This window comes from Apis dorsata, unplaced genomic scaffold, assembly GCF_000469605.1.
Source record: "Apis dorsata unplaced genomic scaffold, Apis dorsata 1.3 scaffold_225, whole genome shotgun sequence".
NCBI classification, from domain to species: Eukaryota; Metazoa; Arthropoda; class Insecta; order Hymenoptera; family Apidae; genus Apis; species Apis dorsata.
The window spans coordinates 326,077-353,656 of NW_006263507.1; the positions used below are offsets into that span (position 1 = coordinate 326,077).

The 27,580-nt window shown below is 21.9% G+C and overlaps 4 protein-coding genes across 9 annotated transcripts in view; 2 read left to right on the forward strand and 2 right to left on the reverse strand.

The window, feature by feature from the left end:
- LOC102671944 (proto-oncogene tyrosine-protein kinase receptor Ret) overlaps positions 1-11,153 on the forward strand; it is a 200,808-nt gene extending 189,655 nt beyond the window's left edge. For all 3 annotated transcript variants that reach the window (XM_031510403.1, XM_006615504.2, XM_006615503.2), the window contains 6 exons: positions 3,660-3,964; positions 5,349-5,529; positions 6,711-6,840; positions 9,796-9,997; positions 10,421-10,599; positions 10,689-11,153. In XM_031510403.1, coding sequence (XP_031366263.1) covers positions 3,660-3,964; positions 5,349-5,529; positions 6,711-6,840; positions 9,796-9,997; positions 10,421-10,599; positions 10,689-11,146 — 1,455 coding nt within the window. In that variant the 3' untranslated portion in view covers positions 11,147-11,153. The remainder of the gene's footprint in view (positions 1-3,659; positions 3,965-5,348; positions 5,530-6,710; positions 6,841-9,795; positions 9,998-10,420; positions 10,600-10,688) is intronic.
- A 1,733-nt stretch (positions 11,154-12,886) lies between these two features.
- Positions 12,887-15,743, reverse strand: LOC102671615. 4 transcript variants are annotated; one of them, XM_031510399.1, is made up of 9 exons: positions 15,417-15,743; positions 15,190-15,250; positions 14,938-15,084; positions 14,645-14,875; positions 14,253-14,549; positions 14,041-14,142; positions 13,803-13,960; positions 13,308-13,707; positions 12,887-13,225 (listed from the first exon to the last, which is right to left on the reverse strand). In XM_031510399.1, the coding sequence occupies exons 1-9, from the start codon at positions 15,507-15,509 to the stop codon at positions 13,038-13,040; spliced, it is 1,677 nt and encodes a 558-aa protein (XP_031366259.1). In that variant the 5' UTR covers positions 15,510-15,743; the 3' UTR covers positions 12,887-13,037. The 4 variants fall into 4 exon arrangements, with proteins under 4 accessions (XP_031366259.1, XP_006615564.1, XP_006615563.1 ...); XM_006615501.2 differs by having other exon boundaries at positions 12,887-13,237; positions 14,253-14,546; positions 15,417-15,741; XM_006615500.2 differs by having other exon boundaries at positions 12,887-13,237; positions 15,417-15,741.
- Positions 15,744-15,858: 115 nt separating this feature from the next.
- Positions 15,859-22,641, reverse strand: LOC102672805 (homogentisate 1,2-dioxygenase). The gene is made up of 8 exons (XM_031510402.1): positions 22,413-22,641; positions 21,802-21,937; positions 20,879-21,009; positions 20,622-20,808; positions 18,497-18,676; positions 17,589-17,812; positions 17,068-17,194; positions 15,859-16,406 (listed from the first exon to the last, which is right to left on the reverse strand). The coding sequence occupies exons 1-8, from the start codon at positions 22,428-22,430 to the stop codon at positions 16,084-16,086; spliced, it is 1,326 nt and encodes a 441-aa protein (XP_031366262.1). The 5' UTR covers positions 22,431-22,641; the 3' UTR covers positions 15,859-16,083.
- Positions 22,642-26,843: 4,202 nt separating this feature from the next.
- The window catches only part of LOC102672576, a 13,416-nt gene continuing 12,679 nt past the window's right edge, over positions 26,844-27,580 (forward strand). The window contains exon 1 of the mRNA XM_006615509.2: positions 26,844-27,488. The gene's annotated coding sequence lies outside the window, so the exon portion shown is untranslated. The remainder of the gene's footprint in view (positions 27,489-27,580) is intronic.

Here is a 27,580-nt window from a genome sequence, read left to right on the forward strand (position 1 = left end):
AATTATATATATATCATTATATATATCATTGTTATATATATAATATCATATTGAATTTTCTATATATAATATATGTAATAATTGCAAAAATGATATTTGATATTTTCGGAAAATATAAGTTTTATAAAAGTTTAATTAATAAAAAGATTTGTTACAATATATCTAATAATATTATTTATGAATCTTCATTCAAATTCTTATAAAACACAAATTAGCGAGTCTAAAAAATTAAATTTTTAATTTTTTGTTTTTTATATGTATAATAAATCTTTATATTTTTATATTTATAATAATTTCATTTTTAGAATGGAATAGTTAGACAGCAATTTTTGTGATTATACAATTTTATTAATTATAAATTAATTATTTATTATATATATATCGTAATCCAAAAAAATATAAAAAAAAAAATCTTTATATTGGAGAATGCTTTGAAAAATTCTATATGATGAAAATAAAAAGAGAAAAATTACTAGAGAAAATAATTTTTAAAAAAAAATCAAATTCAATATTACTGTGTTAAATATAAAGTTAAAAAAAGAAAATAATAAAATTTGCTTATTACAAGATCATATATAAACAAAGACTGTTTCATTCAATATATGATTTTTTAGTATATACATTCATGTAACAAAAAAATTATTTACAGAAATGTATTTTATATAATAAATTTAAAACGAATGAATAACAAATAATGATAATAAAAATTTCAAAAATAATTTGTTTTAACATTCTTTGAAAAATTTTTCAAATTGTATTATATATATATTTTTCTTTTGTTTCATTATAATATAAGAAACATTGACACAAATTTAAAAAATATATTAAATATATAATATTTTTATTTACACAATACGATATATAACAAGTTTACAGTAATGAAAATAGTACATATTCTAAAATTATATTATTAGCATGAACAGCACACATTTCTCAAACTTATTGTTCCCTAAAGGTATTTAAGTACAAACTATTGTATAACAATCATTAATTAACAATATTAAAGATTTAAAAGACAGAATTATTACATTACATTATTTTAAGACAGAATATTAGCATGTAAAACTGTAAATCCAGCGTTTAGTGGCAATATATTCAAACTTTTGAAAACGAAGAGAATTTTCGGAATAAATATTTTAAACATCGATTAAAATATTTTTAAAATTAAAATTTTTTAATTTTTTATATTCAATAATAATTGTTATGTTTATTAATAATTTCATAAAATAAATAATCACAAGTTTAAGCATTATTATTTTTACTTTTAAGCATTATTATTTAAACTTAATAATATAATAAGTAAAAGTGTTGCATTATATTTTTTGAATTCGTTTTGATAAGTCTTCTATAATATAAATAATATGTAAAAGATTTTAAATGATATTGGTTTCTTTATTAAAATCTTTATCATTGTTGGTTGTAAATTTAATCAACCAAATAAATTTAATCAATTTTTATTAAATTATACAATCTTATATAATAAAATTTTTTTTTATTACATGAGTGCTAAAATCCAATCCAGACAAGTGGATTTTTGCTACGTGATTGTACATTTATCTTTGTTATTTTTAATTTCTGTTTTAATCAAAGAGAAATATGATCATAATGACATTATAATAAAACTTTATTTATACGAATGTATTAGTAGAATTTGTTGGAGAATAAACATGTTCATATAATCATGTTATTTAAAGCTTAATCTTTTTGCTGCAACGAGTAGCGTATGTTTTTAACACATATTGTTTTTCAATTTTTTTTAAAATAAGTAAAATAATAAATGCATAATGTCTTATTTTTCATTGGAGAATTTTGAATTTATATTATAGATATTATAATGATCATTATTTTGATATTGTTTTTAATACATTGTTTTTGATTGTTTTAAAACTTTTTTTTCGATTGACAAATATATCTATCGCTAAGCGATAAATTCGAATTTGGATCATGAATAGCGATTTATTTTATTATTTTATTTATTTATTTTATTATTAAACAATAATGAAGAAATTAATGAATTAATTTTTTATTTATTTTGTATATTTCTAATTTTATTATAATTTTAATGAAATTTATATAACATTCAACAGTAATTCAGATTATAAAAGCTCAATTAAACTTCAGATGATCAAGATTCATATAAAATTTTATTTACATAATTAGAGTTTCACTATAATTCCAAAAAGTATTAGTACTCTTATTAAAATATGATCGCTTTTTTAAAATTGGATTTAATGTGTTAACTTATTTTGAGAGGTTAAAAAAATTAATTCGTTAGATGACATATAAATCATGAAGAAAATAGTGAAAATTACTCTTTACAATTTTTTTTTAATTTTTAATAAAAATTTAAAGTATATTTTAATTAGTATCAATTATATAGATATTAAACTTTTCATCGATATCAGTTAACAACAATATAAATTATAAATGATTAAAAATAGTAAAAATAATAAAAATCATTATTTTTTGTCGTTTTTAAATAAAAAATCTAAAAATTTTTACATCAATTGATTTCAAAGAAATTTTCAATATAAAGTTACAAAATATAATATAAAGTTACAAAATATATTTTTTAAATTTTTATAAAAAGATAAGATAAAAAAATTGTAAAAAATAATCTTACTATTTTCTTTTTCTTCTTTCTAAAAAATTATGCGTTTAAATGAAACATAATCAAAAATCTTGCATAAATAAATTATTGAAAATTAATTTCGCTTAGTAAAACATTTACATCTGATGAAAATAAGAATTAATTAAAGTAAAGAGTTAATTAAATCCTTTGATTAGTTCTAGGGCTTTCGGACGCACAAAAATTCTATAAATGGTAATGTAAAGGCAACAAGCTGCGACATCGTATATTCTATTATACATTCCGGAAACGAAGAGAATATAACCTCCAGAAAATTGTATACTTAACAAGTTGATGGAATTATTCTGTGAAATGTTCAATTTCCGATATTTTCTCTTGGATTTTAATGAAATAGAAAATCTTTTTTCGTTTACTTTATACATTATACATAGTATAATTAGATAAACACTATATATAATTTTAATTTTTATATTTTATATATAAAATAAAGATAAAACAAGAAAAATATTTTGCAGTACATTGAACTAATAATGTATTTAAATATCAAAAAATATAAAATTTTTATATTTAGTTCATTAAATTATTATTTAAATTTTCAAAGAATAATGAAAAAAATGATCTTTCATATAACAAATTATAAATATTAAGATATAAAAAAAATAAAAAACTAATAATAACAATATTTTATAATAATTTATCTTAATAAAATAAAATTTTTAAATAATTTGGCATGTTAAAAATTATTTTTTATTAATGTTATCCAAATTACTTTTTATTTCTTTATAAAATAGTTTTATTATTTTAACATTTATTGTTATCTTTCATCCATTTTAATTATAATTTTTCTACAAATATTTTCTTGTAAATACGAGAAAATGTTCTTTAAAATCATTGATAATTTACTTTTGTCACAAAAAAACGTAATATCACATTAATAATCTTTAATAATACAAATATAATAATGCTATTAAAACAAAAAAAAATCAAACAACTTTTATATATATTTATCACTTATCATTTTAAAAATAAGAAAAAGTTTTGAAATCGTCTTATTGAAATGTTTTCTCAGCCGGATCCAAAATGGGAGTTCCCACGATCGCGATTGACCATCGAACAAGTACTCGGCGAAGGAGAATTTGGTAGGGTGTTACGCGCCAAAGCGATTGACATAGGGGGAATCCCAGGATCCACAACTGTCGCAGTGAAAACATTAAAAGAAAACGCGTGCGCTTCCGAATTGGCAGACTTATTATCAGAATATCAGCTATTAAAAGAGGCTCAACATCCGAACGTGATCAGATTGTTGGGCGCTTGCACCACACCCGGAGCTCCTGTCTATCTCATCATTGAATTCGCGGAGTTTGGCTCGTTGCGGTGAGTATGTACTTAAGAAGTTGTTACGCGTTCACAGACTATGGAATTCCGCATAATGAAATTTCCCCAGCATCCGGACAATAACCGAGTTCCACGAGAGAACTGGCGAGTAACATGCGTTAATTGAATTCTTCTTCCGTCTCGCATTTTCATGGAACGCGCGAAAAGGAGTAGCGTCGCGACAGAAAACCGACATACATACAGACGACGTTATGATCGTGTCGATATACATCTCGTTTCATTTCGATTTAATTTAATGAATATTTAATAACGATTTGAAAGTTTTTTAAATAATTTAAAATTATATTTTCAATTTTAATATTAAGATTTAAAATATTGATTTATAATTGTTGACTTATTGATTAACTATTTTTTACATTATTATTCATTACAATACAATTATATTATTATTATTATTATTATTATTATTATTATTTTTATTCATTAATTATTTTTTTTTTTGAACAAATTTTAGAAAAAGAGAAAAATATTTTTTTATTATTTTTGTATTTATTATTGAAGGAAATATTTAACGAATAAAATCCAATAAGTTTTAATTTTGGAAATTCATCCGTATTAAAAGTTATATATTTTTAAAGATAATATGTGATATGCATTTTTTATTTCGATACACATATATTTAATAAAATCGGTGATTACACGAATGAAATATATCGTTTTGATGATGAGAAATATTCTATGCATTGCTTCCTTGATAAGATTAATAATTCAAGTTTCCAATTTTCTATATGTATTCCAAAATATTAATTAATAATTAAATTTTTATTTGTTTAAATTAAATTTAATTTATATTGGATTTAAAATATCTAAAAGTTGTTTTATCTTTATTAAATCTATCAATAATCAATTAAATTATATTAAATATTCATAATTTTTCATATTATTGAATTTCTAAACTTAAAATTTATATTTTTAATTTCTATTTGTTAAATAACGATCGATAAATATCAAGATTTGTCCCTTAAGATAACTTATTTTAGAAAAACAATATTATAAAAATATAAAATGAAATTTTTATTAAATTTATCAGATAAATTTTTATTAATGTAATACATTTATTACTCATTTTCTATAAAATATAAATAAATTCTTATTTAATTAATTTCTGATTAATTATTTTTTTTTTAACACATTTTGTAATGAAATGAATAAAAATATCATATTATACTGCAAAATAATACTTTCAATCAAAATTTTCTATATTTTGAAAAGAGATTATTTTAATAATTTAAGCATTTAATTAAATTTCGATAAAATATCGATTTAATTATTTCATATTCGTCTTTTAGAAAAAATAAATTTATTGAACCATTTATACTATTTTCTTTGAATATTACAATTGTGAGATACGAAAATTTTGCAGAAATTATTTAAGGCGTAATCGACAACTGGAATCCGAGGCAAGAACTGATGGATGTTCGGCTTTATCTAACGTCACTGTTGGTGAAACAAATGGAACATCCGTTTATACAGTTACGCCACGCGATATCCTCTCCTTTGCTTGGCAGATTAGCAAAGGAATGGCCTATTTAGCCGATATTAAGGTAATCTCGTAGCAGTAATCATATTATATTATATAGATGTAGAAATTAATTTGATGTCTTTATATCACTTATAATGCCAATTTAAATGTTTGAAATATTCCATTTAATAAGATATGAACAGAATAGTATAGTACAAATTGTTATAATCTAATCTAGATATGCGAAAAGATTATTTAAAGAAAAAATAAAAGATTAAAAGATTTCATGATAACTCATGATTTTACAAGAATTTTATAAGAAATACGATTTAATTTCATATAATTTCGAATTATCTAATTTTATTTAATTAATTTTATTATCTATTTAGATCATTTTAAAATCATTTGGAAAATATGTTTCTCAAATATCTACTGAAAAATTAGTGATTGAACTTAATTACATCAAAACCAGCATCTTTTTTAATGAATCATTAATTATATTCATATAATAATAATTGGATTAAATTAAAATTCTTCTATTGAAGATAAGTTTAATAAAAAAAAGTATAGAGGAAAATTATTTAAGAAGTTATCATCATGTAATAAAAAAATGCATCGGTGCATTTTCATTTAAGTATGCATCTATTTTTAATGGAATCTTATAGTTTTTTTTTTATTTAGCATGAATTAATTCCATTGTGAATAAAACAATATTATAATTAATATTTTATGAAATATTTCAAATTTTTTTATCATAGACAAAATTTTTATAAATATTTTATTTTCGTAATATTTCATAAATATTACTTTTTTGGTTTTCGAATTTTAATTAAAATCTCCAGATAGTAATAATGAATAACTGAAAATTTTACACTAGAACAAATAATTCTCACTATAAGATAGCTATCTCCATCAAAATATATTAAAATCTTTGCAAGAAATCCAATTTTTAAATATGTATATATAATATTCTTAAATGAAATAAATATTTTACAAAAAAAAAAATATTATATATATTTTCTAACCATATCATTTAGTATACATATTTTCTAACCACATTTTAATTTAATCTATATTGTGTATGAGTATATATATAGTTATAATACATAATATATAATATGATTATATATATATATATAGAGTATAAATATATCTATATCTATGTTTGTTATTAATTATAACTCATTACTTCAAAAAGGCAACAAATTAATTTTTATATTTAATATATTAATGAAAATGGAGATTAATCTAAATAGTTTGTAGTTGGTTCATAGAGATCTCGCAGCCAGAAATGTATTACTCGCAGCGGAAAAAGTTTGTAAAATTTCTGATTTTGGATTAACTCGTGATGTCTATGAAGATGATGCGTATTTAAAACGTAGCAAAGGACGAGGTATGTTTTTTCATCGAAATAGTTTTCAATTTAGCCAATCTTTCTTATCGATCTTCATTCACAAAATGAACTTTCATAATTTTTTTCTCCATTATTCTCAGGATTTTGTGAGAAAGTAATTTTACGGAACATTATTTCGATCAACTAAATTTTTAAATTTAATTAAGTCATTATCTAAATTCTGCGAATTCTTTAACTTGAAATATTTATAAATAATGCCATTAGATTTTTTTCAATTAAAATAATTAATTTAAATAAAATTGAAAATTTATTCATTCTTTATCTGAAGAGAATGTAATTTTATTAAATGCTATTAAAAATAAATTGTCTTAATTTTTCATTTTAATATGATTTTTTAAAAAATACTATATTTCAAACTATATTACACAGGATAAAATAAGTGATAGTTGATGATATCTGGAAAATATACTGATCGAAAGTAAACTTTCTAGTTTAATTTATAGAGTTTCTTGATAGTTTTGGCAGAATACGGTCGATATTATCATATAGAAAAATTATAATTTTCAACTATCTTACAATGAATATTTTTCATTTAATTTTTTGCCAATGTATTTTATGTCAACTTTTTGTTATATTTTGTCATAACAATGGCTTTGAAAAATTATATAATGGCTTTTGAAAAATTAAAAAAAATAGTTTATATTTACTAAAAAATGTAAATTATCACAAGCGATTTTAAAAGCAGAATTTATAATTAATTAATGATCTAATCTACAATAACTCTTATTAATATCAGACACTATAATTAACAAGATATATTTGTTCAAAATACTATGAACAAAATGAATTTTTTTTTAAATTTGTTAAAGTTTTTTTTAAATATTAAAAAAAATTAAAAGAGATAAGAATTAAAATAAGAATTAAATATTAAAAAAAATTAAGAGTAAGAATTGTAAGAATATGATAAAAATAGGAAATTGCTAAAAATATATATATTTTATTTATTTAATATATATAATATATTTTTAGATAATCAGCAATAAGCTAAATGATTAAATTTTATATTACAAAAATATCAAATCTGATATCAAATAAATATATTAATTTAAAAGAGATATATTTTATCAATATTGTAAAAATATTAATATTTTGTATAATTTTTTTTTTTACTAATTTTTTTCTGTTTAAATATTTGAGAAATAATTTTTTTTTAAATAATCTTATGTATTTTCATTTTTTTTTTTTTTATGGATTTTAATTCTTTTATATTTATGATCATTATTTTATAGACAGATTAATTATTAATCAAATTTAAATCTTATAATTGAAAAAAATATAATAAATATTTTTTCATATAATCTTCAATTTATTTTTGATCATATCTTGATCATATTCTTGATAAAATTTTATATATTTTAATTTTTATATATACGTGTTAATTATATTTTTAAATAATACTTTATTTCAAGATATCAAAATATTTATGATATAAATATTTTCGATAAAACCAATAAAAACTATTTCATCCATATTTGCAATTGAAATACGAAATCATTAAATTTCCATCATTCTTTTTCATATTCAACTTTAAAGTTTTAATTTGAGACTTTTTGTTTATCATATCCTTTATTATTTTTATATCTATTGGATAAAAAAAATTGAAATTAATTTTATTTTATTTTATTAAATATTACGTTTTATATTTTATAAATAAATTCCTTGATAAAAGTTATTCTTTCCTTCTTCTCATTTATGATTTTTTATCATGATTCTCTACATATTAATATTTTTTTTTTAACATTCTCTTTTTCAGAAATAGATTATTAATTAATTTAGAATACTATTTTTAATTTATTTTTTTTTATTTTTTTTTTTTTGAATAATTTTTTTTTATAAACTTTCACAATACAATTACTTTTAGATACATTTTTTTTAATGAATTATTTCAAAGGAATTTCTAAAATTTTATCTTCGTGTAATAACACATAAATTTAATATATAAATTAATGGTTCATTATTTATGTTTATTATAGATTTTCTTAAGATAATATTTTGTTTTTATGGATTTATTATTATTAATACTAGACTATTATTTAAAAGTAAAGTTTTATCAGTAGAATTCATTTAATGACAATTTGAAAATTTTTGAATTATTTCAATACTTTTTAATTTATTTAACATTAAAATTTGTGAAGAATTATGATTATTAATTATTTATCTATATGCATTATAATTTTTTGGACAAATAGTTAAAAAATGAAAGAAATATTAATTTAAATATAAAACAAAATTTTTTTCTTTGTCTATTAAGACATTTCCGATAATAAATTATTCTATTTATCTACACTAATTTTGTTTTATATTATTTAATTGTATTTTTTATTCAGATAACTTTTTATAATATAATGCAATGATCTTATTATTGATCTTATTATTTAATTAGCTCTATCTCTTATCTATTTAATTAATCTCTAATTAACATCGCATTTATAATTTAGCATTTTTATAAAATAATAAAATGCATAAAAAATTAAATTATGTTACGAAATAATATTTTCAATAAATATTTAGCACATCATAAAAAAAAGATTATTATAATAATTTATACAAATAAATAAAAATTTAAATTTTATCTTAAACATATATAATTAAGTAACTTTATATATATATCTCAATACAATGAAATCTTTTTATTAATTTGATTAAATAATCATTATTCTATAACAAAAATCAATAAATTACACTAATTCATAAAATATTTTCAGCAAATATTTTTCATATATTTTCTTTAAAAAAAGATTAAAAATTTACGTTTTATTTTAAAAATTTAATTTAATTATTTCATGTTTGTTTTTTTAATTTTTAAAAATTAATTAATTATCTTAATTAACTGAACATGATAATTAGCCATTTTACACAATAATAAAATCTTGGACATTCGAATATTAATAAAAATCACATCATAGTTTATCTATTTCGTATACGTTTTTGCAGTGCCGGTAAAATGGATGGCACCTGAATCTCTCGCGGATCATGTATATACTAGCAAATCAGATGTTTGGAGTTTTGGTATTCTTCTTTGGGAATTGATTACTTTAGGTGCATCTCCTTATCCTGGTGTAGACGTACACAATCTCTACAATTTACTCAAAGCTGGATACCGTATGGAAAGACCGACAAATTGTTCATTACAGTTGTAAGTCAATTGCTAATGAAAAAATACGATTTTATCTTTTTATTGTATATATCAAGAATAAATAATTATAAAATTGTATAAATTGACATGAATGACGAATGTATGTGAAAATGCGAGTGATTAGACAAAATAACCAATATGATAAAAATAAAAAAAATGTACGCAGATGAATGAAAAGAAAAGAAATCAAAAAGATTAAAAAGTAGTTTATATAAAGCCAAAAATATTGATTGTCAGAATGTCTTTGTTTTGTATTTATATTTTTTTATTTTGAACATAAAATACAAATTAACATGAGAATCGAATACTCTATATACTTTAGGTTTTTAAATATTTATAAATATGTATAATAATGTTTTTATTTGGTATGTATAATTAAAATTTTCAACAATATGTTTATATAAGTAATTTCTTTAATTCTAGATACAAACTGATGATGTCATGTTGGCATCAAGAATCTGTCATCAGGCCATCATTTAAGGAACTTACTAATCATTTGGAAAAAATGTTAGAGGATAGCGTTGAATATTTGGATTTGAATCCAAGAACTGTTGACAATCAGGCTTATTTTGCTTCACTTCATGCTTTGGATAGTCCATGTAGTACGTATTTTCTTTCTTGTCTCAAACAATGAAGAAAAGTATTTTTATTGTTTTCAGAATTGTTTTCTAGAATTGTTTTTTTAAAATAGGTTCTGGTAACGATGCTACCGAAGATTCTGAAATCAATGGTTTGAAGACAGATGTTGTCAACTACTTAGAAAAACCTTGTTCTGATACGGTGACTAAGTGTGACAAGATTGACAAGCTTCATACTTTTTGGCAAGAATCTCTAGCGACCTCTTCCGAAAAATCTGTTAAATTATATATAAATGATCAGTCATCGAATTTTCAAGTTAATCATTATGAGAGTCCTATCAAATTTAGAAATACTAGCGTAACCAGTAATAGCGAAAATGATTTAGTCACATCAACGAACGGACACTTGCAATCTTATATAGATATGGAAGGTAAGAAATTCTCAGAGATAAAAACAGAAATAAAAACAAAAACAGAAGAGGAAGCAGAAATGAAAGAATTACTTGTTTTTGCCAATGAAAATAACATTGATGAAAGTCAATCTGAAGATGTTCTACACAAAAAAATCTAACGAATATGAAAAAATAATGATTTTAAGACGATAACTAGCATATTTTTTCATTTGAAAAAAATATTGTTTTAACAATGTTATTTTAACAATGATTGTGTATATACTTATATTAAATCTAAAGAAATAGAATGTGAAAATTTTTGCAAGCATAAAAAATATTATTAATACATATTCTGTTTTATAATAATAATTTATTTTTATATAGTTTTTATCTTACGAATCCAGAAACTAAATTGTCTTATCTTCCTCAGTTTCAAAAAACATAAATTATGAAAAAATTAAAAAAACGTTAAAAGTTTCGAATTAGTAGATTTTTATAAGAAAGCTTTATGAATATGATAATAATAATTCATAATTATAATTATTTGTAATTATAATTATTTCTTCCATCTATCTTTTAAGACTAATTTAAATTTCTTATATTTTTAATTTTCACATAATATTTTTATCAATATAATACATTTTTGCTAAAAATTGCAAATTTTTATAAAAATTACAAAAGTGTTTTTGAAAATCGAAAATGACAAAATAATTCTTCGGATTTGTGTTTAAGTAGCAGAGAATTTTATAAAATCATTAAATAAATATTAATAAAAAAGAAAAAAAATTTTTTTTAAACAATGAAATCTTCGACATATATTTATATGCCTTCTTTTTTGTTTTTTTTTTATTTTCACATTTTTTCAAAAGACATAAAATACATTTAATACGTAGAACATATCTTGCCAATTTTCGATAATTTGGACGCTAAAGAAATATACATTAAAAAAACTATAGAGTCCAAATAGATTGATAATTTGAAAAGATAAAGATTAAAAAAAAATGTGAAAATATAAAAATATAATATATTGCATTTCATTTTCGCACAAATGTTCAAATATCTTCTGTGTTATATTAAAAATTATAGTTAAATTATAGCTTCTTTTATCAATCTTTTCTAAAATATTTGAAGATATTCGAAGCTATTAGAATCGTCGATTATTAAATCAGTAATTTTCCTACGTTTCATCATTTAGATCTTGACATAATTAAAAATTAAATACGAACAAAATAAATGATTCTTATTAGCTATTCGACAAGGTCATCAATTCCTTAAAGATTGACTACTAACTTCTGATTAAATACTTCCTAAATACTCTTGAATAACTTCGCGATAATTGATAATTGCGTAATTGAGCATCAAAAAAATAAACAAACCCATAACAATAATTGCTAAAACTATCAAACTTTAAGCTTCCAATTGAATTGTTCATTTTAATGGCTTCCAGCTTGTAATAAATAATTCATTGTAAAATTGAAATGAATTGTTTTAAGTGAAATAATATGCATGAAACGAAAATTTGACAAATGTGCAAAAAGTAATCAATTCAATTATTTTAGTTGCTAATCGATGTAATCATATTCAAGCAATAAATGTGCATTTTTTTTCTTTATGTATAAAATAGAGCATTCCATTTCATTATATCAATTAGTTATCACTTGTCGTTTATAACGCAAGCGTTCAAGTACAAATTTAGTTATTGTTATACTGTATACATACTTGCTTTTTATATATATATTATATTTATTTACTTTCAAAAAATCGAATATGTTCTTAGTACAAGCATGTGCGGTGTGAACATAACTGTTATATCATTGTCCATTAATATCGTGATAAATGTGTGCAAATGCACGTAAACACACAAAAAAATATGTAAAACATTTGTACGTCAACACAAATTGAAAATTATAAAATGCAAATCATAGTGAATATAAGAAATTGTATTGTAACAAAAAGAACTAACGTTTATTAAATTAAATCAATATATGTATAAAAAGAATGTCTTATACTTTTAAAATTATCTAACCTACATAAATGTCACATTTGTTTACAATATTACGAGTAAAAAAATCACAAATTCAATTTATCGATACGAAACACGCAAGTATCATCCTTTAAAGATTTATTAATGTGTTCTTCTTGCTCACCCTCTCCATTCTCGCCGAGTAAATTTAATTCATCGATATTCGTTACAAACATAGTGTTATCATTTGATATAGCTGGTGCAAGAGTTCGATTATTTGACATTTCTGTAGTTTCTAAAAGATTTTCTAAAACATGAATAAATGAAATCAATATATGAAATCACATTTAAAGCAAACAATTGAAAACCTAACTGACCAGTTTCTTGTCCATCTTTCACACTGTTTACATCTTCTTCCAATGTTTCGAGTTTTGCTAATTTCACAGAATCCAAAAATTTCCTGTCAGATACCGAAGAAGCACACTTTACACGTTCCGTTGCATGAATTATTTTTACGAGTTTAGATAATTCTTTTGGCAAAGAAAATCTTTTTAAATGCTTTGTTTCTTCAGGAATGTCATCCGATTTACAATACGGTAATTGTACGATATAGCAACGCTTTTCAATTTGAAATTTTCTTTCTCTGACCAATCTCAAAAGATAATTACTGGTATTTTCATAAATAGTCGATAAAGCAGGTTTTTTAGATGGTGGAGAAGTTGCAACAATAATGAATTCTGTGTTTCGAAGCGCAGCATCGCACCAACATTCTGGATCCTATATTACAATCATAATAAATCGTGAAATAAATTTTTTTGCAGAAGTAGTACTTTATTTTGAATGGAATGGGTTACTGGTTTACAACTACTAACTTTATCCATAGTATCCGTAATATCGAGCACATCTATCATGGCATTAATGTCACAAATTCTTAAATATTTTGCCAATTCAACCATTACGTTAACATGCGATAACCGAGTCGGTGAATATACTAACAAACATTTCGGTTTTTCCTTTTTTCTCAATATTTCTATAAAAATTTAAAGAAATATATAACTTAATTACTCTAACAATATTTATACAAAAATTTTAAATATATTAAAATTTTACCCCTTCTATATAATCTATAAAGATGATAAAGTACACAAAATGATAATGCTGGTATCCATACAGCACTGATAATCATGATCAAAAGACGAGGTGAAGATGTTGCTAGAAAATATAAGAATTAGCAACGCTTAACAATATTGCTGTTCTTTAATTAAAAAATTAAAATTTCATTATATTATATTATTTTTCATAGACAAGATTTGTTTGCTTACGTATAATAATAAAGGGCGTAGTACTATTTACGCATCCATAATCGCCGCATTCCAAATGCATGCAAGCAACTTTAAAATAAAAGTGACCAATATGCGCAGTAAAATTATATTGTAAGTCTTGTTTTCTTGTTACATTGAATGTTTTTATAAAATCTGTATCATTGTTTATTAACCAAATTTTATATCCAGTTATATTATAACTTTCTGGTAGTGGTTGAATATGTAAAGAAAGAAGGGGAGCATTCGATACATCTATATATACAAATGGTCTGTATTGCTTTATACTTGCATTTTCTTCTGTAATATAGATATAAGATAGATTTAAAAAAATGATTACTCAAAACATAATGCTGATTTTCATTTCATAAAAAAAATTTGCTTTAAATATTTACCAATAAATTTATGTGCAGGTACATTGAAAATATATCGTTTACTATACTTATATCTTTCTCCTGTTACAAGATAATCTAATTGATATGGAATAGATTCATAAGATTCATTAGAAAATGGACAAGAAATGTATAGATCCTTTGGAGCCGGAAGAGTTTCATTTCCATAAAGTTGTATATATCTACAGGCAGACTCATTTTCATTCAATAAACTTTGATAACGTATTATCAGTCCTATTTAATAGAAAAGAAGTTCAAGTGATTAAAAGAATCATCTAATCATCTAAACTTATTACCATGAAAAGTTGCATTGGTAATGCTTAAATTGAAAGCTGTTACTCTATTTCCAAACTCTTTATATATATATGCATGTAAATTAAATTTAGTTGTGTCTTCATTTGGTGGATAATGATTGTAGCCTTCAAATGTGAATTTGGTGCAATCTATTAAAAAAAAAATAAATAATTCACATATCTAATTTCTATTTTTTACATTAAAATTACACTATATAAATAATCACATTTATGCATTTAATGAACTCATCATACCTCCACCTTTTTGAACTTTCGTCAATAAACATTGGAAACCAGGAATAGCAACTACTTTTGTCTGTAAAAAATAAAACAGATGATTTAGGAATAATAAATATAAATATTAACTTTCTGCAATGAAAATAATCTGAATAAATATTTAAAAATTCAAACAATCAATTGCGCAGAGCATTTGAACAAAAGTAAAGAGTTAAATGTAAAATAAAAGAAGTACTAAAAATTACCACATTTTGACAATAATCTGGATAACAATACGAAGCTGCGACATTTCTAGTGAAGTAACAAAGAAGCATCGCAAAATTGATGAGTTTCCGCATTGTAAGGTTAGAATTATGAGTTAACCACAACTATTGAAAAATTTTATCAAAATTAACATATTTACGTTATACCCAACATTAACGATTAATTGATCTTTGAATCTTGCGATGATAGAACATCACATTTATTTGTAATAAATTAAATTTCTTCATGCGAACTCTTGCACAAAAAAAGCGTAAACGCGTATCGCTACGTATTTACCCTTAAGCGCACTCTATCGAAGAAAAGTGCAAAATCACATATTTCAACACAATAAATATCAATTTATATAAAATCATTGTAAAAATTAAATTGATAAGAAAAACAAAAAGACACAAAAAGAAGTTAAATAATGAATATGAGAACGAATATATATAAACAATTTGTTTATTAATGATTATACTCCAGCTATGTATTATTAAATATAGGAAAAAAAAAACAAAGAGAATTAAAATTAATTATAAATATACTATTTTACTTTTTTTATAATATAAGAAAATAATAAAATATAAAATATAAAAATGCGAGGTTAAAAAGAAAGAAAATATATAAAATTTAGAAATTTATAAGATATAAAAAAAATATATTTATATATTATAATGTATTTATGGAATTCAGAACAAAATGCTTTTTAAGAGATTGCCAACATTTATAATAATCGTTATCTAGTTTATTAGAAAGATTGGCAGCCCATTCAGTTACTGCTAAACTATATGCCGTTTCGAACATAAAAGCTTGAGTTCCATCAGCAATGCGTTCAGGTTTAAGTTCGTTGTTGGAAGCATTTTCGAAACAATGTGTATCCGGTCCATGTGGTGTCATAATCGAGTGCAACGATGCTCCGCCTGGATGGAAACTCTCTTCTTTAGCTTCGTATTGTCCTTTTATCAAGCCCATAAATTCGCTCATACAATTTCCTATAAGGCAAATAAAAAATATATTTTTTTTTTTTCTTATATATATATATATATAAAATATAAAATTCCATCAATTAATTAATACAATCATTCAATTAATTAATATAATAAAAATTAAACAACGAATGAGAAAAAAAAACAAAAATAGATAAATAGATACATAGAGAGAGAGAGAGAAAGAGAGAGAGAGATTGGAGAAAGGAAAAATTATAGGTTTCGTGAAAAGAAAAAAAAAAAAAGAGGAAGCCGATTAATATCGACGGAGAAAATTCTGAGTTTTCACCGATATCTCGGTTATGCGATTTTTAAAAGCGGTCTAGCATAACGAAATATCAAACTATGTAATTGACACCAAATATAGAAAAATAAAAAATATAGAAAAATAAAAAATCGGAAACGCGATTGCAACACATCATTATTTGTTTTTGAACGGAAAGAAAAAATAAAACAAAGAAACAAAGCAAATCAAGTTCATTTGTAAATTGTCGCAATATCGACGAGATTAATGCCATTTCATATTACAGAAATAATAATATAAATAGCCATGACCATAATTATTCTCGAAATTTATATATCGCATTTCATCGCATTCATTATTTTTTCATTTTTTCGATCAATTGTTCACAAACATATTTATTAGATATTTTTTTTATAAACTTACGATGATAATATGGAGGCCGAAAAGTATGTTCTTGCACAGACCATCGAGGTGGAAATATAACAAAATCAGCAGCTGCTGTACCAACTTTTCCCGAGGGACATGTTAGAACAGTGAATATTGAAGGATCCTATAAAAAAAATGAGAATACTATATCTTATCTATCGCTTCATTCCATCAGAAAAATGTGTGATATGCAAGGCTGAAGAAAATAGATTTTTAAAATACATTAAATAAAAAAAATGTCTATAATTTTACAAATAAATTTCCCTCTAAAATAATAATAATTATATAAGATAATATTTCAAATATATATTATACGAATTTAATGTTTAAATATTATTTTGAAATAAATATTTTATTATTTATTATTATATTAAATTCAAATATAAAAAATTAAAACAAATAGTGAATATTTTTAAATATTATTTGCTTTGCTATAGAAATATTTCAATTTTTATTGTTTTAATTTATTTCATATAATTTTTGCTGTGATAATGTATAATTAGATAATATATACTTACACAGTGATCAAAGGAAACTGAATTAACAACCATAAATTTGTTAAGATCATATTTGAATGGAACGTAATTTCCATGCCAAGCTACTACATCGAATGGACTGTGGTTTTGCTGGGCGACAAATAATTTACCATGGTACTTAGATACGATCTCATAATTGATTTCACGATCTTCATACCATGCGATTGGCGTTTGAAAATCCCGTGGATTCGCTAAGCCATTTGCTCCTGTTTCAAAATCATAATCAGTTACATCATAATCATTAGAAAATCTATTTCATTAAAAATTTATTGAATTGATAAAAAAATAATATCATGATAATAAGTGCAGAGATAAATCAATTTATTATAATATATAGTAAAGTTTTTAAATTACTAAAAATTTGTAAAATTTATAAGAATATTGTAAAACTATTATATTAGTTATATAGTTTACTAATAAATGTATATAGTTTACTTAAATTAGGTTTTTTATATTTTTAAATACGTTTATCAAAATATCAAATAATAATACAAATAATAATATTATTCTTTAGTTTCTTTATTAAAATTTAATGAAATTTAACTATTTTATTATTTTATAAATTAACCTTATTTTATAAATTATTTTTGACTCATCTATTTTTACTCAACGCTTCAAAAGTATATCAAATGTTTTTTTCAAAATTTTTTTTTAAATTCATACAATGTAAATAAATTATATAATTGCTTAATTTATATTTTTGATTTCTAATTTCTAAGGAAAATATTAAATTAACATAATTAATATTAAATATTAGAGTCACATATAATACAACTTTTATAAAATAAATTTGCGTAACGGTACGATCCATTTAAAATTAATTATTTATCAAAATCAAAAATCAAAAATATAGTTTTTTATCAATTCATATTTATGAGATAATTTATTACCTATTGGTCCCAAATCTGGCAACTGAAAATGATCATCAAACACCTCTAGAATGTATCCTCGGGATGGTCCAAAGACAGTAATATTAAATCGCATACCTTGCTGAATCACACAAATTTCATTTGGCTCACAACGGATCTTGCCAAATTCTGTTGTTATCACTAATGCGCCAAGCTGGGGCACTATAAATAATACGATTTTGTTTTTTGCATTTTTCAATATTGAATATCATAAAAATTTTAATTTTTGTAATCGAATCAATCGATGATAAATGTTTAATTAGAACATTTTCGAGCCAAATTTCAAAATTTGGCCTCGAAAATGAAAAAGCATTTTCGAATGCTTATAAGTTAAAAAAAAAATTTCGATAAATAAAATTTAAAAGAAAAGAAAAACAAAAAAAAAAGAAACAATTTGACAAATTCATTGAACGTATACTTTCATTTACAATATTTTCATATATACTTGATAATAAACAAATATTTTCAAAAAAAAAAATAAATGAACATTGTGATTATAATATGATATATATATATATCTATTTTAATTTATTAAGCCAAGAAATGCTTGATAATATATTGATAATACACATTATTAAAAAATAGATTAACTCATATTTTTATTGTTATATTATAAATATTTAAAATCTTAAAATATTTAAAATTGTTATATCTATTATAAATATATTAAAGTAATAAATTAAATTATACAAATTTAAGACAAATTTTCTTAATTTAAAAAAAAATATAGTTTATTATAGTATTTTAAATATTTTTATTTTTTCAAATTTTATAAAATTTTAAATATTTAGAAATTTTTAATTGCGATAAAAAAATAAATTTACAAATTAATATTAACTATTAGTATTAATAAGTTCATATTAATTCTAAAAAATATTATTATATATATTATATTCATGAAACTTTTGGAGAATCGAATCTGAAGATTAAAAGAAAGCATGAAAGTTAAATAGAAACATCGGTTGAGATTTATTTATTACGTTATTAAGCAATTAAAATTTATAATAAATGAAGCAAGATGGAAATAAAATGAGCTCTGTCTTTATTATATTTGTTCAAATTTTATATTATTATATACGATCCTAAATTGTTTATAATATAACGAGTAATTTTTATCATTTTTATATATCAATTTTTATATTTGCTTATAAAACATTTTAAAACTCTGCAACACAACATAAATATGTTAATATCCTATATATATATTATAATTCTAAAAAGTATTTTATTCTTTATTAGAAAGCTTCTCTATTAGAAAGTGTCAAGTGAACGGAAATGCGATTTTATATCTTTAATGGTACAAGACAAATAAATTGATAAAAAAATAATATGAGATATATTTGATAAAAAATATATAACTGGTTTATTTTTCATTGAGCAATTAAAAAAAAAGATATTAAAATATTAAGTTATTTTATTTACTTATTGTTTTATAAAAAATAATAGTAAACGTTTCCTATTTAAATATGCTAGTTTTTTTTACAAAATTGACAATAATTAATTAAAAAATCAACAAGTTATAAGTTAACACGGTGATTATTATCATGCATTCGATGAATGTGATTTAAAGCGAAATTATTTGAATCATTTATTTTATAAATTTTTTTACTGATGTTCAATATTTCGATAATTTTCACTTGTTTTTTTTTTAATTAGTTTTACGCATCCATACAAAAAATTCATAATAAAAATTTCAAATTTTTGATTTTTCATATATTTTGATATTAATGCATTATTATATACTTTTTCAATATGTTATTTACTATTATATATACTACAAAAAATTCATAAAAAGGCGAGAAACAGAACAAGTGAATATTTATATACAAATTTTAAGTATAAAATAATTCGTAATAACTTTTCACGAACAAACAGCATTTAGTTTCTCGTAGTCTTTTATATTAATATATTATCTTTAATATATTAATAAGATTATGAAAGTAAAATATTATGAAAGATTATGAAAATAACATGATAGTTCTAGGAAAATATACAAGTCTGCAATAAAAAAAAAAAAAACAGGCAGAACTTAAGGAACAAGCTAATAAACTTGATTTCAATTACTCATTCATATGCTAAGAATAAATTAATATATATATATACGAACCAATGAGGAAATCTCCATCGGCATTATACAAAGCCTTATTTTTCATGGAAGCATTGCAAAGATACATATGTATTGCGATGCCTTGACGAGCACGAAAATCACCAGCTCCACATATCGTGTGCAAACCATTGACAAAATCCACTTCTGCGGCTTGTCTGGTCGGCACATCGAACGGTTTCCATCGTAGCTGAAACACAAAAAGAATATTTGAGTATCGATAAAAATATTTATTGAAAGAAAATAAGTAATCAACTTACCTGATTTGGTGTCGGATCTATAGCATCCCATTTATAATCGAGACGAGAATTACTGATTGGTACAAAGGGTTTATGAATGACCGATGGTTTAATTCGATACAGCCAGGAACGTTTATTCCGAGAACGAGAAGCTATATACAAATAATCAAAGCTGGGTAAAATATTATTTTAAATAGTAAATAATAAATAATAATAAATAATCCTATTTATTTAAAAATATATTATTTAAAAGTATTTAAAAGTATTTAAAAGTATGTGTATGATTTTGAAAATAATTTTATTTAATAAAATAAATTTTTAAAATAGTATTAAAAAATAATAGTTTATTTAAAGAATATTGAAAATATTTTTCTTGAAATATTTTATTTATTTTAATTTATTTCATTCATTTTTAAATATTATTAAAATGAAAATAATTCGTATTCAATACATTTATGAATATTTATGAATATTTATGAATTATGAAATTTATGAATAAAGTTTAATTTTTTTTTATATATATACATTCTATCGAAAATCTTGGTATAATTAGCTGGACAATTTTCTACGTGTAAAAATATTTATTATCATTATTTATAATACTACTGCCTCATTTTAATTTCTTTCATTATCAATAATAATGATAGATCAAAGAATAAAAACTATATTATTTACAGTTTGATATTCTAACTTGAGCAAAATTGAAGTATTTTATTTTATGTCAGATTATTATTAAAATAAAATATTTATTTATAAAAATTTTTATCCTATTTAAAATATTATTTTATGCAAATCAAATTTAAGATATTCAAATTTGCAAACAATGCAAGTTTTTTTCTTTAATTGAGATAAAAGTTATACTTTGAGATAAAAATTATATTAATAATATAAATAAATTTAACTAAAAAAATTTATCATTAATAATAAATTAATCATTTACTTACTAGTAAATGATGTGCCGGATAGTTGTTCTGCGTAAAGACCATAAGGACATTTTTGAGGATTATTTTGACCAAGGGGTAAGGCACCGGGACAACGTTCATCTTCACTCGAAAATTCATTACCAAATCCTGATAAATACTGAAACGCAAAATTGGATAATTCTATTTTTATAAATAAAATTAAAATAGTAATTATTCTTATACAATTGAATTTCGATAATTCGAGCAAAGAATTATAAAGGTTTTATCCTATCAAAATCATTAAAAAAGAATTAATAAATTCAACATAAAAAAAATTTTTATAAAGATTAGAAAAGATTAGGAAAGAAAAATTTCTAAATATAGTCTTCTATATTAAAATAATTCTCATATTTTGAAAAAAAGAAAAAATATTGAATGTTGTTCAATTTGTAAAAATCAGTTTATTCTGAATTTGAATTGCAAAAATGAATAAACATTTGTAATGAAATACTAATGAAATATTTAATATTACTTAATTCGAATTAAAATTTTATAATTTATAATTTATAATTCAATTTTCATATCAAAATAAAAGGAACGAATAACAATTGTTGTTTTATAGAAATTTTTAGAATTAGAATATTCGACTGTACCTTAAAATCGTCCTTCATCGTGTAATGTTTGATCGCTGAATATTCTTTCTTTTCGATTTCTTCTCCTTTTTATATATGAATAAGACCGGTCATCTTTATATCACACGTAATCACAACGTGATCATAATTATACGAAGAACGTGTTTTTAAATATTTTACCGCGATGCTGACCAATCACGGTATAGAATATAGGAAGGTGCGTCTTGTTAATACGATCGACATTTGTATCACATTCTAAAGAAGGAAATTTTGTATGTGTTGTAAAAATGAAAAATTCATTAAGACGAGCCCCTACATTCTCTACGCTTGACTTCTCATTCTCGATTAATTGAGCAACAAAGTCGATAAATAAAAAACTTGTTTTGATACTCATTAAAAATTCATGATAAAGACAAATAAATGTCTCTTTATCTCTCATGTTTTCAGATTAAACAAGAACAAATATAGGAAGGAAAATACCGAAGAATATTAAAATAAATAAATAAAAAATATTATTACATATATACATATTATATATCATGTTAAATTGATACAAATAAATGATTCTTTCAAACGAATTAGTGTTTTATTTGTTGAAACATCAATAATCAATTCGTGCATGATATATTTGAAAATGATTTACAAATAGCTAGTTTATCAAAACGGTATAAAAATCAATAAAAAAAGAAGATCGAGATTTATTCTTATACAATGTTGTACAAAAATATTGGATTAATTTAAAGATATTAGAAATTTATTTAAAAATAAATATTATAATATAAATAAAATATTATAAATTTATAAATTTAAATACTAGAAATTAATTTAAAAATTGGAAAATCATTATTTTTCCTTACTCAATATATTAAAATTTTTCAGATTTATAGTTTATAGATTTTTAAAAATGAAATCAGAATCTTTTACATATCAGCAAATTAGTCAATTAAAGATTAATAAATTAAATCTTTTCATTCTAAATTAAAATTAAATTGCTTGTAATTTAATGAATATGCAATATTTTTATATACCAACTTTTATACTTGTTTTGACTTCTGAAATCGATTCTTTAACAGTATTTACAAAATATTAATATAGAATTTAATGTTTATGATTTATTATATAATATAATTAACAAAATTATACAGAAGCAAACAGAAATGCATAATAACATTCTTAAGTAGTAGTATATCTATTTATATAAGGAAATAATGAAATATAGATATTAATTTAAAGCAAAAGCTTTCTTTCCTGAAAAACTATTTTATAATATGAAAGAACAATTTTCTGTACATTAAAAAAAAAATTCATATTGTACTTCAAGTTATTTCTTCTAATAGCAAACAAGATTTGTATTTTTAAATATATATTATATTTATCTTTTTATTATTATATTATATTTAATTTTATATTATATTATATTTAATTTTTTTAATAATTATTTTTATTATCAATTACAATAATAAAAATTTTCTTTAGACTTATAAATTATTATTAAATTTATTAATATTTCAAAATCATATTATAAAATGATACGATTATATATAGCGATATATTATATATAAGCAAATTGAAAATTTCTACAAAATAATAATTTTTTTCAATTTAATCTAAATCTACTTCATATTTCATTATCTATTTTATATATACGAAAATTATTCATTCAAATTATATATATATATATATATAATTATTCGTACATATACATAAAAATTATTCGTATATATATATAAAAAAATATATTTTCAAAAAATAATAATTAGGTTATTATAAAAGTAATTTGAAGCATTTCAAACAAATTGATTGAATTAATTGAATTAATAAAATTAATTAAATTTTAACAACTTAAATATTATTATAGCGGAAAGGAATTCGTGATTTCTGGTGCATCATCACAAGAAATGCGAACTCTATGCACGATTTTCACGCACGATTTATACACGCGGATTTTTGCACACAGCCTTGCATCACTAGAAATAAGGGATAATCTTATAGTCAGTTTAAAAGATTTTAAGATCAAAAGTATTTCCACCAAATTTATAAACAGAAATGTCTCCTTAACTCCGAATCACAATCGATTTGATTCAGCAGATTTGTATCAACAAATTCAGCGCCCGATAAAACATGATTCAGCAATCTTAGAATTTAAACTATTAAATCTTATATAGACAATCTTCGAATAATATGAGTTCGTATTATTTAAAACTATTATACGAGACTTAGATTCATGCAAATATGATTGCATTATAACATTGAAAATCACTAAACAAATTTTATTGAGGATAATAAAAAAATAATGCTATTGTATATTCTGTTAATAAATTCTTTATCAAATATATCGAATATTAGAAAATTAGAATGTTTTTATGATTCTGAAATGTAATAATTTTAGTCAAATTCCAAAAGTAATTTTTTGTAATACTGTTAAAAAGGAAATTTTAAAAATCATACAATGACCATATTATTTGAAACATCATTTTTATAACTATGTTATACGAATTTTTGTGTAATTAAATATTAATTATTAACTTTAATTTAAATCTTATCTAATCAATAATAAATTTAAATAAAAAAATGTCATTTTTTGTTATTATTACATTATTACATGTAATAAATAATAAAAACAAATTTTGTCTCTACTTTTTGCTCCATTTTAATATTTATTTATTAAGATATGAATATGTATATTTTAATCATGATTTTCATATCATATATCTTTGATACATTTCAACATCAACTATCATTGATACATTTTGAATTATATAATATGTTACTTTCATTCTCTACTACTTTCAACCCCGATCTATACCAAATTATTCGAAAGTTAAAGTCGAAAATTAAAGATCGAGCAATCAAATTTCGATACGGTTGACAGAGCAAAAGTAGCCTTTCGCTCGAGAAAACTAGATTTCGCAATTGAACTGTTATCAAGACAGAAAATGTCAGTATTCGAGCGACAGATTTTTAATGAATTAACTGAATATATAGATATGGACGATTTAATTTAAAAAAATTTTTCATATAGATTTGTTTGTATTTTTTTATATATGTACAAATATATTATGTTTAAAAATCAATAGTTTTATATCATTTATTTCTATAAAATGAATAGCATAATATTGTTTAAAAGTCATTAAAATATATTACCAATTCGAAAATATTTGAATATCTTTTAAAAATAATTAAAAATATATTGAAGAAAGTATTAAGTATTTTTATTATTAAAAAAAAAATAAATTATTAAAATAAAATATTGAATGAAAAACATATTCGAAAATAAAAATATATAATATTTATTTTATGAATTATTGCAATTTCGACTCATTGAAAAATTTTTTAACTGCTTTGTAGATTTTCATTCTATTTAATAATTTCTCTAAATAATAATTTCTCTCATTTATTTGTTCGTGTATTTTGCAAATATACACGTTATCAGAACTGTGTAGCACTTGTGGGCTGAAAGTTTTTAACTTTTATGTCAAGAAAAATCGACAAATAAGAATTTCAATAAGAGATAGATGCGAAATCTGAAGAAGTTTCACAGTAATTTAAGCTAAAAATAAACATTATATATAACTCAATAAGATATTTTTATATTATAGTTGGATATAATAAAATTGAATCATTTATTTAAATTGTTTCCAAATTTTTTATTGACGGTATTGTGTATTGTAAATTACAATGAATAAATAAATAAATAAAAATAATAATAAGAAATTTATTAATAATTCTAAAGTATATAATATTTTTTAAAATATTTAAACAAATACAATGATCCTTGTATTGTTTACATTATTATATAATTTTTCTTTTATATTTATAAAATTTTTTAATTATATTTCCTATTAAATATTATTTATAAATATCATTGTCAGTTAGTAATATAAATCTTAATTTATTTCAATCTTGATAAAACTCGTCAAATATATAAATAAATAAATGAATGAAAAGAAATTACACATAAAAAACTGAATGAAAATTAATAAGCTATTTAATAATAATTCTGAAATATTGTAATATTAATTATTTTTTAAAATATTAATAGGCAATAATTAAATGCAATATCATTTAATATTATTTGCATTATCTCTTTTTTAATTTTATATTTATAATTATATTTTATATTTTTTAATTATATTTTCAGCATTTACTAACTATTACTTTGCTCATTGTTAATTGATACAAGTCTATTAAATATTTTCTCCATTCAATCGACAAGTAAAACTCGCTATTCATAGTGACTCATAAATACATGATGAAAACCTGACTCATTAAACATAAAGTTAAAAGGTTAAAAGTTATCAAATATGTATTTAATTCATCTAAATAAAAATAATAATTCGGTCAAAACAAAATATTATTCTTAGCAGACATTATCTTTTAACACATTCGAAAAATAGAAGAAGAAATGTACGGAAAAGGTTGACGAGCGAAACGAGCTAATTACGAGTAATTTGCCGTGCGTTAAGAGAGTCGCGTCCGCCTTTCGATCTGGCGGGATGCGAACTAGCCGAGAGAACGAAATTACAAAGAGGTGGGGGCCGTTTACAGTTAAGCGAGATAGCAAGCAGAAGATTCCTTCTCCGGGCAACCTTTCTTCTGCATTCTGCTCGAACGACAACCGACTAACGGAGCACACACGGATGCAGGCCGAACAACGTTATTACAATTCGTTGTTTCTCGTTAGCTCGTACACACCAAAAAAATAATTCGCCCGCGCAATTTAACGCTCGTGCAACGAACGAGGAGGTTCCGATCCAATTATTTTGGTTCCTGTTTTTAACATCTCGAATTTTCGCAAATCGAGTCTATCATATTCACCGGACCACGTCGAAACGCCTTAGACGAAAAAGATGAGAGGGCAATTACAAGTCGAAAGGTGCGACGAATAAGAAAAAAAGAAGAGAGGGAAAAGTGGCGCGGTGCGCAATAGACGTTGAGCATAGAACGGAGCTTGATTCGAAGATCGGTAGTAACTATAGCCAAGGAAACACGTATCCCTTCTCCGACAGATAGCGCGGGCCAGTCGGCCAGCTCTCGCTTCAGAACAGGTGGGCTTGATTCGAGAGAGTCTCGGTCCGTCGCTTACCGCGTACACAGGTTGAATTTGTTGTTCGACCGGTCTCTCAAGTTCTCACTTTCGGCCACGAAAAAATTTTATTAGACAATTTAAAATACCGTGCTCATATATA